This window comes from Melanotaenia boesemani, chromosome 2 (assembly GCF_017639745.1).
Source record: "Melanotaenia boesemani isolate fMelBoe1 chromosome 2, fMelBoe1.pri, whole genome shotgun sequence".
NCBI classification, from domain to species: Eukaryota; Metazoa; Chordata; class Actinopteri; order Atheriniformes; family Melanotaeniidae; genus Melanotaenia; species Melanotaenia boesemani.
Window position 1 is genome coordinate 15,823,935 of NC_055683.1, and position 20,198 is coordinate 15,844,132.

The window sequence follows — 20,198 nt, forward strand, 5'->3', positions numbered from 1 at the left end:
GTTTAGTTTTCAGGTTGATGGGCTGCTGAGTAATCATCTTTCTTGCACTGAATGCTGCATTCAAACTCAACTCATGACTCATATTTGTATATCATTATCAGGGCGGTAAACCCTATCACCCACACAAGCAAAGCTGCTCAGAGGCGGTCAGTCCCGGTGGAAAGAACCGATGCAGCATCATGGCGAAAGGCACCAGTCCTTCCAGTCTGTTTTTAAATCAGCCTCACCTGTAATCACTGGCAAACACCCTGAAAACACAAGTAACAACATTCACCATTCCTTATTTTATTTTTCCTTTTATACAGACATGAGCGAACAGGCAGACATGATAATAAACAACCGACAGCTCCAATGAGAACACATGTAAAGGCTTCGTAGAGGCAAAAGCAGCAAGTTAACTAATCATTAAAAAGGCAAACTGATCACTAACTGCGTTCCAACATTAAAAACCTACAGTGACCAGGAATCCATTTGCTGATACAACAGCTATAGCACAGCTCACATCATTTCAACATCAAGATGACATGGTAATAAAAAACTCACGAAATTAAAAATATTCAAAGTGAGTTGCTTTATGGCTGATTTTCATTCCATTTATAAAAACAAAATGAACCTCGCAGGGATCCTTGTTCCTATCCAGTATAAAGACTGCCTAAACATACGGCAAATTCTTTATTTTTTAACAAATACTTCTTGTAAATTCTTTTAAATGAAACTATTAATACGTGTAGAGACTCTCCTGGTAAGTCTAAAAGTTGTTTAAACAGAAAGATGAGCTTCACATTTCTGTATTTGACTATATTTCCAACAATTCTTAGCTCCAAAGTGTCACCACAAATACACAAATACTACAAACTTCCTGTAGCTCATAATACAGCTTCAGATTCACCTAAGCTCAAAAGCACCGTGGAGCTTTTTAGAGCAAATAAGTGCAACATTTAATTTTGATGAACCCACAAATTTGTGAAAAGTATTTGGGATTTAAAACATAAAAACAATATACCTTTAATCTTCTATAATATTAACAAACAATCAAAATAACAAAAATTTAAAAAAAATCAGACAATCATGGCTGGTTAGAACAAACAAAAAAGGCCTAATTAGATTTTTATTTCTGGATTGTTCTATGTTATTAGTATTTTCAAGTAATGTGACCTAATCAGAGCTTGCCAGCAAGCTGTATTCTCTTAATAAAAACAAATGAACTCATAATAAAAACCGGCTGCGTTGACTACAGCAACACCATCTGTCAGTTCAGGATTTTGTTCCCGGTGTGTGTCTGAGCACCATTTTGCCATCCACATAAATAAATCACCACTGGAGAATTTTAACATCAGAACAGTTAAATATATTTATATAAACATTTAAACTGTACTGTAACAGCTGTGTGACGAAGCCAATTAGTCTATTCTTAGCAAATCACAACTATTCTTTCATCGGCTAATTTGAGAAACTGTTAAAGAAAAAAAAACTAAGTGACACTTTTACCGACTGTCTTCCAGTTGAAGGTTTTCTAAAAACTGCTAGCAACTTATTGCAACAAATATGATGATTACATTTGAACAAACAATGGATATGCTTGATACACCCCAGCATTTTCCTGAAAGTCATCCGACATTTAAGCAACACTAATGTGTTTGTAGCATGTTAAAAAGGTGTGTATCACTAACGTAAGCTCATGTTGTAATAATACTGGCACAGGGAACCCTCTATTTTTCTATAATGCAAGAGATGTAGAGTGTGTTTACATGCACACAATTTTCTGAGTAAGAAAGGAGTTTCTACACAACCATTCCTTTAAGGCTAAACTATCCTGTTACGTTAGCATAAAGAAGATTCAGTATACACCAACACAGAAAAAAAAAAAACTAAAAAAACAAAACAAAACTGATGGATATATTAGAGACTGTCATTTGTTTCAAGTGTAGTTCATCATTTTGAGGGGACACAAGGTTAATTTAGCTAATATTAATGGCTACTGGTAACTATAGCTTGTCTAACAAACTAACCCCGGTTAGATGTTAGCAGTAAGTTTTCAGAAGTTAGCAAGCCCCACTACTACTAAGTAGTATGACGTTTAAGAAACTAAATTAAAAATAAATTAATCTCATTAAAGGAATATTATTTTTTTCTTATTTAACATTTTAATGGAGTTGTGTAAATCTACAGGCTAACAAGCTAACCACAGTTAGCCGTTAGCAGTCAGTTATTTTAAGTTGGCAAGTCCCAATACCACTACTGAGTATACAAGGTATTAAAAATAAAATGAAGAGTAAAATAATTTTTTTAAGGAATATTTCTTTTTTTTCCTTTAATGGGGTTGTGTGAACATTTAGCTGTTAGCAGTCAGTTATTTTAAGTTGAAAAGTCTCATTACTGCTAACTAGTATACGAGGTATTAAATACAAAATGAGAAGTAAAATTAATTTGTTTAAAGGGATATTTCTTTATTTTCTAATTGGGTTGTGTAGCTAACAAGCTAACTCCAGTTATTAAGAGTATTAAGAGAAGTGAAATACATCTGTTTAGAGGGAGTTTTTCTGGTTTTTTCTTCTTTTCTTTTTTTAATGGGGCTGTGATGCTTATTAGTAGGCTAAGCAAAAGACAGAAGTCAGAGTACTCTCCGTTTGGAGAAGAAAGGAATTCTGATGAGGGAGTCAAGCTAGCAGATACTAAAAACATGAGAAAGAAAATAGTGAATTTTCTCAATGTACAACAACTCAAACCTTGTAAATTTGTAGCTGCTTAAACAAAAATGCTATATTTAGATTTTTAGACCTGGTTCTCCACATTAAGAATGCAGTGACTGGTGTCTACTGCATGTGAGACAACTACTTATAAGTACGCACAAATCCACTTCAAAACTTCAAAAAGGTAATAAATTTAAATAAGAAATTCAAACACTTATTACCTTTTGCTTTCATAATTACATATTTAAGTCAGGCCAAAAAGACTAGGTTGTTTTCCATTTGATAAATTTTAGTATACTAAAATAAAAACGGAAATGCATGTTTTTGGCATTAAACGTTCAGCAAGGGGCCACATTTTAAGTTGCATTAACTGCATATAAAAGTTAAGGCAACTGGGGGGAAATGTTATATTGACCCACCAATCTTTTCCTCATAGTTATACAGAGCATCAATTGCTAATTAACAATACACTTAATCATACAGTTTGTTATGAAAACTGATTTATTACTGCTTCTCTTTTGCATTTTTTTGGTATTGTTTTCAATTTTTAACAAATAGTTTTATATATAATTATGATTCTTTAAAACTAGATCCAAGCACCCTTTTGGACATGCTCAACCAATTATATATATATTTTTTTTTATTTAGAAAGTCTCTAAGAGATGCTTCTAAATGTAGAAATCAACTGAATGTTCTTTGCTTACTAATAAAACTCTAGCTGGGCATTCAAACATGCTCAATTTAAGATAACACATTTCTAAAACCTGAAAGCAGTCTATCCTTGCACCAGCTTAAGATTAAATTACATTAACAGGATGACTAGCTGGAGGTTGATGTGCATGTAAACCCACAGATACTGTAGTAAACACCAATATATACCATTTGAAGCTTTATAAGCACAGAATAGACTATTCACACCCTGTTTGCCATTGATGTAGATAGAAAAGAGATGAAACAGACTGAGGAATACTGAACCATTCCCTCCACAATGAGGCGTCACTGCACTGCCTTATTTTCAGATAGGATCCACTAAACTGTTCCAGCCACTTAAACAGTTTTAAATAAACGTAGAAAGTACTGTATATACAAACGTTGCGCCTCACCAGTTCAGACCTGAAAAAGCACGTCTCTGCCTGATTCCTTCCACCGCTTGAAGACTTAGGCTGGACAAGTGAAACCACAGTCTGGGGTTTCTGGGGGCTCTCTGCAGTTTCACAGTTTTAGATCAGGAATTTGTCATCTTTGTTTCATAGTTTTTATTACTGAACTATCTGTCGAGTGGTGGCTGTTTTCCTTTTCCAAGTTTGTTGGGTGTTGCTGTCAAAGGTTCCTCTTCTTTCTCCGCGCAGTCGCTACAAATGAGGCGACCATCCGTAAGATCAATACAATAGAACAAAAAACTGGTCCTCTTCATCAGGATCCCCCCCACCCCAAAAAGAAAAATGAAAAAAAGAAAATAAAAAAAACAGAAACATTGTTCAGAGACCCCTGCATTAAAAAAGAACAACAATAATTGGTCCTTTCTAGGTTTGTTCTATTTTACTCTGCATTCATGCCCTCAGTCAGTCTATAAAGCACTTTGTGACAAGCCTGGTTATTAAAAGCGCTTTTTGTGAAATAAATTTGAATCAGAGATCGAGCCTGGTAAAATACTATTGATGAGGAGAGGAAAAAAAACTGTTTTTGATTGTGATTACTATGTTGATTGCCAAGCTGGTTGACAGGAAGACACACAAGGAGGATTCTGGATATTGCAGACAGATCATCCCGGGACTGGTCATTTACTGGTAGAGGACTTAAACCACTGGCTTTCGTCTTCGAATGCCACCCTCCTCGGCTCCTTTTTTTGTTTGTTTTGTTTTTTACAGCTGTCATGTTATTCTTTTTCCCCTCCGCTATCTGTCCGTGCAGTGAATGGTTGATAGGAATATAATACAGCCCTGGTCGAAATGAAGGCGGCGCTCCTCCTCTTCGAGTAACACACAGGAGGTAGGAAGTAGCAGCAGTCTAGGATGGTTTGGGGGTCTTCAAGGCATCCACTTTGGTCTCCAAGTCTGTAATCTGTGGAAACAATATGATGGAGGATAGATTATGTATACTTTTTCTATGGCACTGAGCTGGTGAGTTGTAAAACACGGAGGTTAGCAAACATGAAGAAAACTGATGAACAAAAAAAACAGTTAACTGGTCTTTCTGAATAAAATAAACAATCTAGCCAATTTATAGCTCGTTGTTAAAAGCTGCAGGAGCACATCAACCTGCGGACATGACAAACCCACAAACCACAGCTGTGTATGTAGTCAAAACACACATCTCATATGATTAAACTCTGCATGCAGCTTTTGTCTGTTCAAAACACCACCCCTTCTTCTTCTCCCCTCCTAAAACCTTCATATATATTTAATGCTACCACAGCTTTTTAAAATTTTTAAGGCCTGTTTTGTCTTTAAGGAGCTTCTTCTAGGTGTTGGTGGGATGACTGTGTTGCTGAAAGTTTACTTCCAGTTCAGCTTTAATTGTTTGATGATTGACCTCACACAGCACTTCACTCTTTGTTATAAGAATTCATTGTTGCGTCATGGACTGTGAGTCCAACAGCTGCACCAAACCATAACATGTCCACCTCCGTGCTTCATACCAGGCATGATATGCTTCTCCTAAAACAAATACCACAAACTTTTGTTGTGCACCAAACATGCATGGTGATTAAGGCACAATACCAACTACACTCACCAGCCACTTTATTAGGTACACCTATTCAATCGCTTGTTAAAAAAATAGCTAATCAGTCGATCCCATGATAGCAACTCAGCGTATTTAGTCATAAAGACACAGTTGAGATAATTTGACCAAAATGTCTTGTTGATGTCAGAGGAGAATGGACAGACTGGTTTGAGATGATAGAAAGGCAACAGGAAGTCAAATGAGCCCTGGTTCTAACCAGGGTCTGGAGAATAGCAACATATAAGTGGTGGGACTCATTTAAAAACTGTATCTAATTAATTAGAGGCTTTGTTATGAATTAACTTTGATTACTCACATTTTAATTGCATAATATCTGCCCCAAAAAGCAACATTTTTAATTTAAATAAATTTTAGTGGACGACTGAATCAAATAATAGACAAAGACATTAACATTGTAAAGTCAAGCTCAAGTAAAAAAGAAATAAAAAATATCTCTGGCCAAAAATGGAACTGACCTAAACTTAAAGTGTCATTTTACGTACTTTAAATAAGAGCTCCAGTTGTTCTCTGATTATCAACATGTTACAGTACTTTTAACTTTTTAAATTGCCCACACTCTTCATTAATAGGCATTAATATCTGACAGTAAGCCAGGGCGGGATCAGCCAGCAGCAGCTTTGCATCTTTCATTATTCTCCAGCAGAGTCTCCTGCTCTAACTGCAGCTGTTGAGAGCTGTTGGATGAGGGAGGAGCCTGTGGCAACACCTGCTGCTCATTGAGAAAAATGAACTATCCATACTTTCACGCCTGTCTCTAAAAGTCTCCAATGACACCAACTTACAACTCTAATAATGTATTTTAGAGGGGTCTGAAAATTTGCTAAATATAGCACCAAAGTAGCCAAGTTAGCGACACTGTGTTAGCCGAGCTCTGACGTGTGCATCAGTGTAACAGGATCTCGTGCACGGACAGATGTTCTGCGTTATTTGGAATGCAAACTGCGATTAAATGTAATTTTTTGTAAAACACGTGATATGTTATTTGTATGAGTGTGTGTTGGGATGGCTGCTTTGCCATGCATCATTGCGCCCACAGGAGCATTTGGCTCTAACAAAACCAGCTATCTTCCTCCTTTTTCCGTCTGGTCTGGTCCGGAAGCAACATTTCTGTAACGGTTTATTAACCGTGCTGCTCTGCTTTGGCCTTTTGTCTGGCAGAAACAGTTGTTGAACTTTTCTGCTTTTACCTCCAAACCGAGCTCGGGAGGCGGAGGACAGGTGATTCCTCCCGGGTGAAGCAGCAGCTAGCTTCTGCGTGAACTCCCTTCATTTAACCCAGTAGTGGTGAAGCAGACACGGGACTCTGCTGGAACTAGCAGAGCTGCCGTGCGTTTATTGCTAAAGCTGGTAGCAAAACAATCACCGCTAAACAGACAGTTTCTCTCAGCTAACCTTTCTGCTCCGACCCAGCTGACGCGCTGTCTTTCTCTCTCTTTTTGCTGTATTTAACACAGCACTGTAAACAGCACCATGTCTGCACATTGATGCATAACTCTGAAAATTAGCTTCTTTTCTTAATCAATATAATCTGGCGGGCCAGGTGTTATTGGCGGTGGGCCAATTTTGGCCCGTGGGCCGCCTATTGCAAACCACTGGTGTGGGGATATTTTCTTGGCCCACTTTGGGTCCCTTTGGGTCCCTTAGTACCAATGTGACCTGGTTTAACCACCACAGTCTACCTGAATATTGTTGCTGACCATGTCCATCCCTTCTGACACTACACGGTGGTATTCTCATCATTGATGTGCAGCAACTGTGTGATGCTGTCACGTCAATATAGATAAAATCTCTGAGGAATGTTTCCAACACCTTGTTGAATCTGACACCAACAATTAAGGCTTTTCTGAAGGGAAACAGTTCTAGTTCTAGCAAGGTGGACCTGATAAAGTAGCTGCTGAGTGTATATTATGGCCCAACAGCAGCTCCATCAATCAACCCCTTTTTGATTTAATAGAACATAAAATTCCAAAATCCCTTATCTTTACCAGCTTGTTTGCAAAGGTCATCTGAATACTTTTGAGACATCTTTTTGTATGTAACCTTTTACTGCTGTGCTAATTTTTCTAGGGTTCCCTGTCCAGGAGGTTAATCCAGCCGTAGAACATTTTATTCATATTTTTTGTAATAATTTGCAGATCTTTTCAAACCCTTTACCTAACAGGCAACGTCATCATTTTTAAAAACAGGAAAAATAATCAAGTTTCTTTGACAAGAGACAAACATACCCAATGCTAGACATCAGCTAGACATGCCTCTGACTGGCTAATTATGTCCTTTGACTAATCAATTTTCCAACTGAGAAATCAATCTTTCATGTCACAAGGCCGGATGAGTTTTTTGACCTAAAAGAGTGGAGAGATTTAAAGGTCTGGGCCCAGTAAAAGGTAGAGGCACGCCTGAGTGACATGCGGTTATTCATGTTAGCTTTCCTGCTTTATAAGCCAAACAGTCTGGTGTGAAACCCGACAGTCTGGCTTCAGCTCAACAGAGTGTTATGTAATGACCAGTGTGCTGGAGATGGATAAATGGCCCACCTTCTCCTGCAGGTTGTCCGTCTCCTCTTTGTGCGTCGCCTCGCTCTCCTCTTGTACACGACGCTGAGCCGTCTCTTTCTTCAAAAACTCGATCTCCCTATAAATGCCACATATGCATATTAAATCATTGTAAAAAAAAACAAAAAAACTAGGCTCTCTCTTAATTCTGAGGGTTTATATAGAAAACATAACATAAAATCATCTGGTCTTTACAAGCAAAGCAACCTCAGACAAACTGGAACTGCATATATTATGCAGAGCCATTGTTTTGATGAAAACTAAGTTAATGCAGAAGAGAAAGCCTCTTCTTTATTTCTTTTTTTAAAATTCAGCATCCATCTTGCATCCTGCCTCTTCTCTGAGCTCTCTCCAGCCAGTAAAAGTCATCCAGTTGCTATCATGTGAGACGATGCTGTAAAGTGATGCAGCCTCTAGGGGAAAAAAAAGTTGTAAAGTGTGGTTTCTCAGCCTCGAGATGCTGCAGAGCAACAATGGCTCCAGGAATGTAGATAATAAATGTCAGTGTACCGTTAAAACGTGTGAAGCACATAGTTTTCAGAACTATATGCTAGTCAGAAAGTAACATAGTGCTACTTTAATAGAGATATAAATGAGATAATAGCAGCAGTGGCACCTGTGTGGTAACTTAGGCGGAGGCAGCCACAGCTCTTAGGTAGAAACTTTTGTTTTTGCTTTGATTGTTCTGAACATCCTTCCAGATGGTAACAATTCCAACATGTAGTGGTTGGTATGGGCGATGTATTTCTTGTTGAGTTTGTTTAGATGTTATTTAGTCTGTGAAACTCCAACTGGATGATGCATTGCGCCGCCGTCACCACATGATGTTCTGTGGCAGTGCAGCTGGCAAACCACACCGTGGTACTGTTAAAGTCTGGATAGATACCGGTGCTTCTATTGAAGTTGAGGAGTAGTTTCAGAGGTAGTCTGGCCCACTTCACTCTTATCAGAAAGAAAAATCATTGTTGAGGTGTTTTTTTTTTACGAATTCCCAGGAACTTCAGAGTTTCCACCTCCTCCACCATCTCCCCATGTCTGAGGTCAGGGGTGTGTGCTAGTGGAGGTGTTGAGGACCAGGTCTTGATCACCATAAATCAGGCCTGTTATCGGCAAATCAGATGATCCTGCTGGATGGGTGATCATAAACTCTAGAGTTAAATGTCTGACAGCTAAAACTGGACTGAAACTGGGTCATGAAACAGGACAACAGCCCATCTACAAAATAATGACTGAAAAAGAAACAAATCAAGGCGTTTTAATGACTTCTGGTTTAGTTTTTACTAATTAAACAGACTAATATGTCATGGGTTGTTTATCTGCGGTTGCTTTGTCCTTATTGTAAGGCCCTGAAAGGACCAGCTGATTTTTTGTTAACTTTTTATTTGTAAAACCTTGGAACTGATACAAGTTTTTCTTTTTTTAAAGTCATTTACTCCCCTTAACCATTTATTTTCCCCCTCATTTCCTTACTTTTGCTGGTATTCTTTAATCATTCTCTTGGCTTTGCTGTATTTCCTCTCTAGGGTTTGGTACTGAGCCTGGGTTTCCTTCAGGTGTTCATCCACGGCCTGAAAACACATACTCAGTGTCACTAAATGAGTTTTGAGCCGAGAACATACTATAGAGAACACAGAGAATAAAACAACTTCATCCTTTCGTGGTCAGTGGCTGCCTCTTGGTTTTTAAAGTTCATTCTTGAAGGAATTACCTTACACAGGGACTGTGCCTCCATCCAGTAGCCCTCAAGTTTCTCCATCCTCTCTTTGCTGTCTCGGATGTTTTGCTCCAACTGAGCACGCTCCATCCGCCAACGCAGCTTATCCTGCTCAGCATGAGCAAGCTGGAGGCGACGGGGTCAGAGTGGGAGAGAGGAGGTGGGATGTGGGAGGTAGAATCAGTATTTAATCGTCATGGAGAACAAGAGGAATAATACTGGGCTTGTGTACATATTCTCTGCAACAATATCTCGACATTGCTGAGATTTTTACTTCTGCAAGCAAAAGGGAACTGAATGCTACGTGCGCTCACCTTCCTCTTCAGTAGCTGGATCTCTGCCTGGGTTACAGCATGTTTGATCTGGAGCTACAGAGACAGACAGAAAACAATCTGAAATATTTTGGGGGAACTGGAAGAGTTAAAAGTGGAAAATGGATGAAGTATGACGGAGATTAACCTCCTTGTATTTGTGGGCCAGTTTCTCAGGGTCCAGTTCCACAGGGGACAACATGTCCTGGTTCTCTGCAAGGTCAAAAACCTCGATGGAGTTTGGAAACATTGGGCTCATCTCCTCCTCTTCATCGGTTGCATATTCACCAGTCTGAAAGATAATTAGACTTATTTATACAGTACTACGCACATGTCTTAACTAATCTTCATTTTATTGCATATTTCCAGGAAGATTTTTTCTTCTTCTTTATTTCGAACCATAAATTAAAAACAAAATAAATTAAAAACAAAATAAATAAAAAAACAAAAACAAGCTTTCAAAGTTCAAAAAGGCTTTTAGAAGAAGTTGAGCACTTATTTAGTCCAAAACCCTTTTGTCAATAACAACTTAAAACTGACACTTTCACAGCATGTCTGAATAATATTACACATTATGTCCTCTTACAATATCACTGACACAACACACAATGTTACTACACACAATAAATCATAATATACAATATACTTAGCTTTCAACCGATTTCATTATTAGCTTCATATCCTTTAAGTATCTCATCTTTTATCTTTTAAATTTTCCTATTGATTGACATGTTTTTATATCCTCACTACGGCTGTTCCAGAGTTAAACTCCTCTCGTATAAATACAATGAAGTTTAGCATTTGTTCTCACAGCTGGTTTTACGAACGTGTATGTTCCTCTCAGGCTGAATTTACTCTCCCCCTTAACTGGAAAAGCTTTTGGATACTGTCAGGTAATTGATAAATGGATTTAAGTGGATACTACAGTTTATGTATACATGTAGAAAAAAAAGCTTGTTTGTGCAATAAAAAAAAAAGCCCATATTTGGCTTTAAGACTTTCATTTAACACAATTTGAACCTCTGAGAGAATCTTTCTTGTCATTTCCTTAGAAACAGTCCTCCAGGGTTCATGAAGGACGTTCTAAAGGCCATGTGTCTGCGTAGATTCTTAGTCATCCAGATCATGTTAATCCTTCAGTGCTTGTGCAGAGCACAACTGGACTTCTAGGAAAAGGAGACCAGTTGGGATTTTCAAAGCTCTTCTTTGGGGGCCTTTTATTCTGTTCTCTGTCCAGATGACCCCACCATGATTCAGTAATGTTGAAATCTGGGTTCTGGGGGGATCCTTTCCACCTTCAGACCTGTTGTTACTGGTTTTCAGCTCAGGTCTTGGGTCATGTGGCACAGCTCAGCCTTTTCTCCCCGTTTCCCTTCCTTCAGAATGGCTTCTTAACATCTCTCAAACCCTTGTGAGGTCCTTTCTGGATTTCTTAAGGACATCACTGTCAGATACAATTCACCGCCATAGCTGATTCATTTTTATTTACTATGCCTTTTAGGACCTTATGTTTTAATTTCCCACTTGGCTAATTTTTAAACAGTTCTTTGTTAATCACTTTAATGTTGCAAAAATAGTTTTTCATGTCTGTCTAACAGTCTCTTACTTTTTATACACCGACTAAAAAATGGGGGACAAATTATGTGTCTTTACAATTTATTTAAGGATTTTTGGGTTCTACTGGCCTTTATTCAACAGTAGCTTGACAGAAATGTGGGTCAGACAGAGCATGAAATGACATGCAGTAAAGGGTCCCAGGCTGGGCCTCAGCTGCTCAGTGGACATGTAGCCCGTGTACATGGGTCGACCACTCCACTAGCTGAGCTATACGCTGCCTGTGTCTTCAAAATTTTAAATAGTTTTTGGCCAAGCCATCTCAACAGCTAATAACATCTATGGTTGTTTTTTTAATATACTAGAAATAAACTCCTGTTTTAGTACTTCTTCCACTTGAAATAAAATCTATTTGTTTAGCTGTTTCCTGTCTTTATGTTAAGCTGAGCTAATGTTCAGTTTATAGTTATTGCACATAGTGACACATAAAAAGCTAATGAATGATAGCCAACATTTAAAATCGTCCATCACTCTGTATTACGAGGTATCATTTAATTTGGGGTATGTGCCATGCTACATTATAGAAACAGTTGTGGAACTGTGGGGTAAAAGGAGAGGTAGACTTAGCTAAATTAAATTTGCTTGTGGAAAGACTCGAAGCCCTGAAACTAGATGCAGCCACGATGTTTGGCTTTTATTACAAGGATCCACATGATCGATAACAATCTACTGATCGTTTATCTTCCTTAACTTCTCCTTCTCAAAGCAGATTAGCCTAACAGCTTGGGTCTACTCTGTCTTTCCAGGCTCACAGGACGTTCTACAGCATATAAATGTGCATTAACTTAAAAACAACACAGTACCAAATATATAACTCCCTGCTAATGTCTCTGCTCTGCTTATACCTTTATACTCTGACACAAAGACAAGCTTGAAATTAAAGTGCATTTATTATTATTATTATTATTATCTTTATGCATGAAACCATAGCTATTTTGATCTTGTGCCAGTTAAGCACCAAAATCTGATCAAAATTGGAATAAAGAACCTCAGCAATTCAACATGTGTGAACTATTTCCAGAAACAGAACAGGGACATTTGTTGCTTTGGGATCCTCACTGGCTGCTTCGGCTCTGAGCAATTACATCATTCAGTGATCACTTTAATTAAATTGGACTATCCTATTTACTGTCTAGGCATGTTTTAATTATAGAAAGAATTCATTTTAGTCAGCTTAGTCTATTCTAATGGAAAATGGAGAGCTGCACCGAAATAATTCATTACATTTTCAACCATTAATTGTTTCTTCTATTCACTCAACATATTAGCAATATAAATGAGATGTAGTTCCTCTCCTTGGCCACAAGGTGGAGAAGAAGGACCGGGTTTGAAATGACAACCTGAAGTTGCACACAGGCGACATTTTGTCTCACACACAAAAACACACACACACACACACACACTTCTGGTTTCCTGTGGCTAACGAAAGCTACCAAAACCACATCAGCTAAAAATGCTCTTCGTTATGAACATGAGGCGACTTGAATCCAGTTTCATAAAGACACAAGAGAACCTGCAGATGTAGTTTGATGTGACTTTTTTTTTTTTTTTAAATTTGAATAAAAGACAAAGATATACTTTTTCTGCGTCTGTCTCAGGATGTACCTCCTCATCCTCGTCCATGTACTGCTTGTACCTCTGCTCCATCATCTCTCTCTGCCATCTCTCCTGCTCCAGAGTCTGCTGGATCAGCTGAGCCACTTCACTCTGCTCCCCCGGCTTCTCCCGACCAATCACAAACCTAGAAAGCATTAGAGAAAACCATTCCAGTTACTGAGCTCTAGAAATAAATAAATCCCACCATACAAAGATATGATGCAAAGTGTGCAAGTAAGCAAACACCTTCCCTGATAAAGGATGAGAGGTTGCTAGTGTGGGTTGGGTAAGGAGCGTTTGCTCCAGGCTGTGAGAGTGCTGGACAGACCTGACTGCGCCTGAGGTGTTGCGGAGGACCGAGGCAGCAAAGCTCTGAGTTACACCGACCAGGCTGGTCCCATCCACCTCCACTATCAAATCATTCACCTGGATCCTGTAAATATACAAATGAAGAAATCTCTGTATGCAAAGTTGTTTTCCACAAAACAAGAGCAACAAAATCACACAACATAGAGGATCCAGAAATTGGCTTGTAATATGTTGATTCAGTAATCAATGATCTAATAGCTTGAATCCATATTCTCCGTTAGTCCCGAATCAGCGGCTCTGTCTGGTTTCATTTCCTTGGTACTGATTTTTTACAACACTGTTCAGATTGTAGACTAATATTTATCTTTCCCCGTACAAATTCAGCTGAAAGATTCCAAAGCAAAACAACAGAAACATTAAAAACTAATTATAACCTGAGATTTTACTATTTATGTCTTTCCAAAAAGGTTTTAACTTTGGACACATCTAAACTACATGATCCACATTTTCTCTAACGTGGAATTCCCTGGTTAAAGCATTCATGTTTACATTTAGGGACGTTTCCATGGCAACCCCCTCTACCTTAGTGAACCAGTCGTTTTATGATGTTCTTCCACACGTTGCCAGTTTTCTCTGGTTCGTTTCCCCATTTTCTTTGACTTATTCAGTCGAGAGCATGTTTGGATATTTTAGTTGTTTTTGTGATTTAAAATGAATGAAACTGATGATGTGATGTTGTCTCACATTAGAATTTATAATGTGACCATCAGACGCCAGTAGGAACAATATATGGACCTGAAGTGACCCGCATGTCCAGAAGAAAACAAAATCTTAATCTTGTTTTGTCCATTGTTTAAATTCAAGCTTTTCACATCCTCCCTCCTCTGTCTCACTTTAAAGACATAGAAGTCGAATGAAACAACATGACCATCAGACTGAGGATGCTCTGTAAGAGATCGGATAGGTAACAGATTTAGTACCATGTAAAAGTGAGCTGAGATTAAAAATAGATTTGTGGGGTTCAGACTGTCACAAAAATCTGATTTGAGCCACATATGAGCAACAAAGTCAGATTTGGGCCATTTTTACGTGTGAACGCAGCCTTCAGCAAACAATGAACCAATTTTCACTGAAACATTATTTCGTATAACACTCCTTTGGATAAAGCGTTCATTTTCTTTTGGTTCAGGAGTAATACCCACGATATGACTGCTACTACTTCTGGATCCCAAACAGAAAGAGGGAACCTTTTCTCTGGAAGATGAGGTTTAAACGATAGGGCCACGGAGAGGAACATGTGAGCATCTAAAGTGTGTGGGCAGCAGCGATTTTCAGCTTCTTAGACCAGACAGTCAAACCAGGAAGTGAACTTCAGCTGTATCACTTCAAGGAATCAGTGGAATCAGTTTATAACACACATTTCTTTGGGTTGTTGGTTTAATTTAGTTTCTGTTCATGTTTCACTGCTTCATTAGGATGACTGCTTTGTGTTACCAGGGAAGTTAAATGAGGAAGCTTCAGCTTCATTCACTTAAAATCCATTTTTTACAAGTTTCTCTGAAGAGTTGTGGTGTGTTTATTTGTGTCTTTTTTTGTCACTAGCAGAAATCATCTCAGTGGAAATGGAAAAGTGATAGATTCCTGTGGCCAAAATGCAGCTAAATTCTTTTTATAATTACGAGCCTTTAAAACTTTAAAGGAAAATTTGAACACAAGCCTCCTAAAACCAACTTTTATCTCTGTGTTTACAAACCAGAAAACTAAGAAAATAGATTGTTGTGTCTGTTTGTAGACTGAAGTAGCTTTTCTGATTTCCTTCATGGTACCAGGCTAGTCTGAACGAGTTTCAGGAACAAGTAGAGACAGGTGGACGGGTACCTGCCGTCTCTCTGGGCGGCTCCACCCTCAGTCACCGTCTTAACAAAGATTCCCAGTTTCTCCAGGCCCATATCAGCTCCTGCTCCCATGCCGATGATGCTGATTCCCAGGCCGTCGCTGTCTGAGAGATTCAGAGACAGAAACATAAAGTCACTACTGAATTACAATTTCTTTTGTCATATAGTAACTGCTGCTCCACATTAGTCAGTATTGGAACTATTGTGTTTTGAAAGCAGCCATCACGCACGGTTGCTGGTTCAAATCCATTACCTCCAGAATTACTAGCAGCTAATTAGGCTAATCTGCGCTAAGTTTAATCCCATAAGGAGATAATGGAGCTGCAAGCAGACAGACGTGTACGTCCTCTCACAGAAACCCTGTCAGTAAAGTGTGTGTGAGGGTGTGTGGTTACATAAGAGACTTGACTGAGTGACTCTTCGCCACTGGAAGGAGGCAAGCAAACCTTTCTCCAGCTCCACGGGAAATAGGTCCAGCTTCTCCACCCTCTTCTCCAGCTCGTACTCGGCCGATGCCGCCATGGGGTCGACGTCATCGTTGCGCCGATCGTAGTCTTCGTTACAGTAGGTTGTAAAAACCTGAACGCACGGGTGGATTAAAAGCCATTGTAATAAAGTTTATATCATTAATATATATATATATATATATATATATACATACATACACACACACACACACGTATATATATATACAGACAGACAGACAGACAGATAGATATTCAAATGTACGTTTTTTTTACATTATTTTAAGTAAAATCAAACATTTCTTTTGAGATCATAACAAGATATCACTGTACCCTCTGCTCTATCCTCCTCTCTGTAACACCCCTCCCCCAACCCATAAAGGTCAGCAGCATCTGTCTCCCTGGTGACCATCTCTGTGATCACATGGCTTCATTGCCATGGCAACCACAGGCTTGCCCAGTGTGATTTTGGCAATGGCACCGATGTGCTCTCTCTCTCTGTCCCTGTCTGGCACATATGCTAATATATGTATCTGTGTGTGTGAGACGGAGCTGGGGGCCTTGGTGTGGGCGGTGCTTGTTACAGTATTATTTACATTCCTGTGTGTAGAAGACACACACGCACACACACACACACACACACACACACACAGAAACAAACAGGGTCATAGGGCAGGATTGTTAGACTGTTTCCTGTTGTCACATTTCCTTCCTGTTGAGTAACTTTAAATGTGTGTGTGCTCTACTGTTCCCTGCAGACCTTCACAAAGTCAACACAAAACAAAGAAGCTAACAAAAAATCCCAGTGAAACAACTAAAAATGCTACACTTACAAGTGTTTTTGCAGCTTTGCTTCATAAAATATCAACAAACAGGAAGTTTCTAGAGCGAAAGGTTGGCTAAAGATGCGGCATGCTGGTCCAGCCATGCCTCAGGTTTGTTAGTAAGAGCAGAAACTTGTTAAGAAAAAGGTGAAAACTGAGAAAAAAAAAAAACATTTTGGGAGCGTGTTATATGATCCGTGGCTGTTTTGTAGCTGCTGGGCTGTAGTGCTGAAGGATTTTTGTCCAAAGTTCATAAATAAATGATAACAGCTGGATGAATGAACTGATGCAGACAGACTGCTGACATTCCTGGTAGAGATTTGAATGGAAAAGGGCTGCATCCCATCTAACTCTACTCTATAATGAGGAAAAACGGCTGTGGAAAATTACAAGGCATATTATTAATAAAATTCCCAACTTTTCCAGAATTTTTAGATGAAATTCAATGTTAATGTAAACAATGAATCTTTCGCATGACGTCAACACTTTAAATCTCAATAAACAGAATGTGTTAGGTTATTTTAGTTAGAATAGATTTTTTTTTGTTTTTGTCTGAGCTCAGGAAAAAATTGAGATAATTATTATTCTGGTTATATTTTGTGATTTCATATTAATGGAGGTGATAGTGAAATTGTAAGCTACTAAATCAGTAAAATGCTGTATTATGATCACGCTGGTGATTTACATCCTTATAAAGTTTGGCTCTAGATGTGCATAAAGGGCTGTAAATGTAGACTTTTATCCAAAATCTGCTGATCTGATCCTCTACACTCGTCTCTGGACGTCACACAGTCCCTCCTAACACACCCTCTGTGTTTTGCTCTCTTTCTGCGTAATTTGTTTAGTTTATTTTTTAGATTAGTTAGATTATTTATTGCCTCCATTATAAAAAAGTCGCAAACCAACAGCTGAGCTCAGAGTTGAGCCCTTGTTGCTCATTGCACTGGGCTTCTCTTTGTGAACACACAATGCTGCATCTTGACTCTCTCTGCAGAACCTGGCCAGCAGGTCACATGACTTCTGCTCTGGATAAAAGCCAGACCACTAAGAAGTCCTGCAGAAGGCAACACAGGACTGTGCCTCTTGTGCACATGCAGCTTTAAGTTTAGTGCCGCAGGCTGTGTTGTCCGTCGCGAGCGCAGCGACACACAACCAAACACCAGAAAATAAATAAATAAATCAGGACATGACATGAGCAGCTGGAAAGTGGAAAATGTAAAATTAAAATGTTCACCTGATTTTTCACTATGCAAAATAAAAGAACATGAATTAGATTTTTTTCTTTTTCTGACTCTACGTCTACATGAAGGAGACTTGGTGTGTTTAACTGTCGGCTAGTTTGCAGTGAGCATCATGGCAGACAGCTAACTTCATGAAACCTCTCCGGCTCTGAATGCAGTGTCACAGCGTGGATATCTGAGCCGCTGATCCACAGGCCCCCCTGGGATGCAGCATCTGTCTGGGATTCAGAGTTCACAGCTCATGGGGTTTACCATTTTAATCATCTTCAACAGCCTGTGCTGCTCTGAACTAGCAGCTTGTTAACTGGACCAAGGCGCTTCACTGCACGCTGCTTGACAGACTTTGATCAATACTTCAAAAGCCTTTTTATGTGAATGAAGGTATGACATAAAGCAGGGGAAATGTCCCAGATTACCTCTGATTGAGGGGATGGAATATAAAGAACGTATTTTCCTTTAAATCAACAAGTTTTAAAGTGCATTTAGATCTTCATCAGACTTTTGATGGATTCATTTCCAAGTTTCTACTCAAACTGACTCCATGGACAGAATTTCCTCTTTATAAAAGCCCATTTCATTTCAGAGTCTTTGCATGGTTCATCAGTTATCAAAAAGGTTTAATCCACTGGAAAATATACAAAAACAGGGAAATGTAAGCGAAGTGACCGTCGGCTGAACCCTGAAGCTCTGAAAATAAACAAACAGCAGGATTTAATCGAGCTTAATTAATGATGTGACAGTGAACATAAGGGAGTCCTGAAAACAGACTTCTTTATTTTGTGACAATTTCAGTAATAATTTATAAGATTTAAGATGATTTAAGTTAAATTAAGAGGAAAAACATTTTCAAAAGTTGATTTTTTTTAGTCAGAACTGAGTCCATCTTTAAACTGTAAAATGAACTTTTTGCCTTTCCAGCTCGTGTAAATACTCTCACCAGGTGGTTTTTCATCCCAACAAAGCTTCATTCTGTGATTCTTATCAAGCAGCTTCCACTGCTCTCCTGTGTGTGTGTGTGTGAGTACACTTTTCTCAAGGAAAACAAACACACCCTACCACATTCCAACTGCTTTAACAACCTCACAGTGGTAGCCTTGTGTACAGCTCAGGACAGACCGTTCCAGTTTGTACATGCGTGTAAATTTAGGTGTGATCCAGGAGGACAACCTGCAGCCGCAGATTCACCAGCTTTCCCCCCTTTTTACAAACTTTGATCAATCATCAGTTACTCTTTAACTCGATGATGTGTTTATGTGTGAGTGTAAACTCATCCGGGCTTCTGAACCGTGCTGTAGTCATGTGGGATTACAAGTGCACGGGGAGTTTTACAACATGATGGTTTGTGGAGGTTCGAGCTCTTAATTCAAGATATCACAACAGCTTTACTAACCAGTTTTAAAGTTGAGCTACGACACCCGACATGTCCCAACATGTGACTTGTGACTGACAGGGAGTGTTCAAGGCAGGGTGGCGGAAGATGATGCACTGTGGTCGTAAAGGGATGGACATGGTCAGCAACAATACTCAGGTAGGCTGTGGTGGTCAAACCAGGCCATGTTGGTACTAAAGGTGCCCAAAGTGGGCTAAGAAAATATCCCCCACACCATGACACCACCACCACCATCCTAAACCATTGATACAAGACAGGATGGATCCATGTTTTCACGACGTTTCCACCAAAATTCTGAGCCTACATTTTTTTGCGGAAACGTTTCTGCATCTTCTATTGTCCAATGTTGGTGAGCCTGTGTGAACTGTAGCCTCAGCTTCCTGTTCCTGTTCTTAGCTGGCAGGAGGCACCCGGTGTGGTCTTCTGCTGCTGTAGCCCATTACTAATGCCTCACTAGCATCTCCAACCAGTCTGCCCTTTCTCCTCTGACATCAACAAGACATTCTGGTTCAGACAACTGCTGCTCACTGGACACGTTCTCATATTTCAGACCATCTCTGTAAACCCTAGAGATGGCTGTGGGTGAAAATCCCAGTAGATCAGCAGAAATACTCAGACCAACAACCATGCCACTTTCAAATTCACTTAATTCTCCTTTCTTCTTCATTCTGATGCTCAGTTTGAACTTCAGTGAGTTTTCTTGACCACGTAAACATGAATATTACCAAATGTGTTGAGTTGCTGCAGTGTGATTGGTTGATTAGCTACTATACGCCTATTGAACAAGTGTGCCTAATATAGTGGCCAGTGAGTGTGTGTTACCCAACTCCGAGATGAAATAATAGCAGTTTGC

The 20,198-nt window shown here is 39.1% G+C and overlaps 1 protein-coding gene across 2 annotated transcripts in view; it reads right to left on the reverse strand.

Annotated features, from left to right (window-relative positions):
• Positions 1–2,117: 2,117 nt before the first annotated feature.
• The window catches only part of LOC121647418 (neurabin-2-like), a 33,348-nt gene continuing 15,267 nt past the window's right edge, over positions 2,118–20,198 (reverse strand). For both annotated transcript variants that reach the window (XM_041996807.1, XM_041996817.1), the window contains exons 6-15: positions 15,873–16,005; positions 15,410–15,530; positions 13,551–13,655; positions 13,232–13,367; positions 10,161–10,304; positions 10,016–10,069; positions 9,696–9,827; positions 9,458–9,555; positions 7,970–8,066; positions 2,118–4,751 (exon numbers count right to left, since the gene is read on the reverse strand). In XM_041996807.1, coding sequence (XP_041852741.1) covers positions 4,698–4,751; positions 7,970–8,066; positions 9,458–9,555; positions 9,696–9,827; positions 10,016–10,069; positions 10,161–10,304; positions 13,232–13,367; positions 13,551–13,655; positions 15,410–15,530; positions 15,873–16,005 — 1,074 coding nt within the window. In that variant the 3' untranslated portion in view covers positions 2,118–4,697. The remainder of the gene's footprint in view (positions 4,752–7,969; positions 8,067–9,457; positions 9,556–9,695; positions 9,828–10,015; positions 10,070–10,160; positions 10,305–13,231; positions 13,368–13,550; positions 13,656–15,409; positions 15,531–15,872; positions 16,006–20,198) is intronic.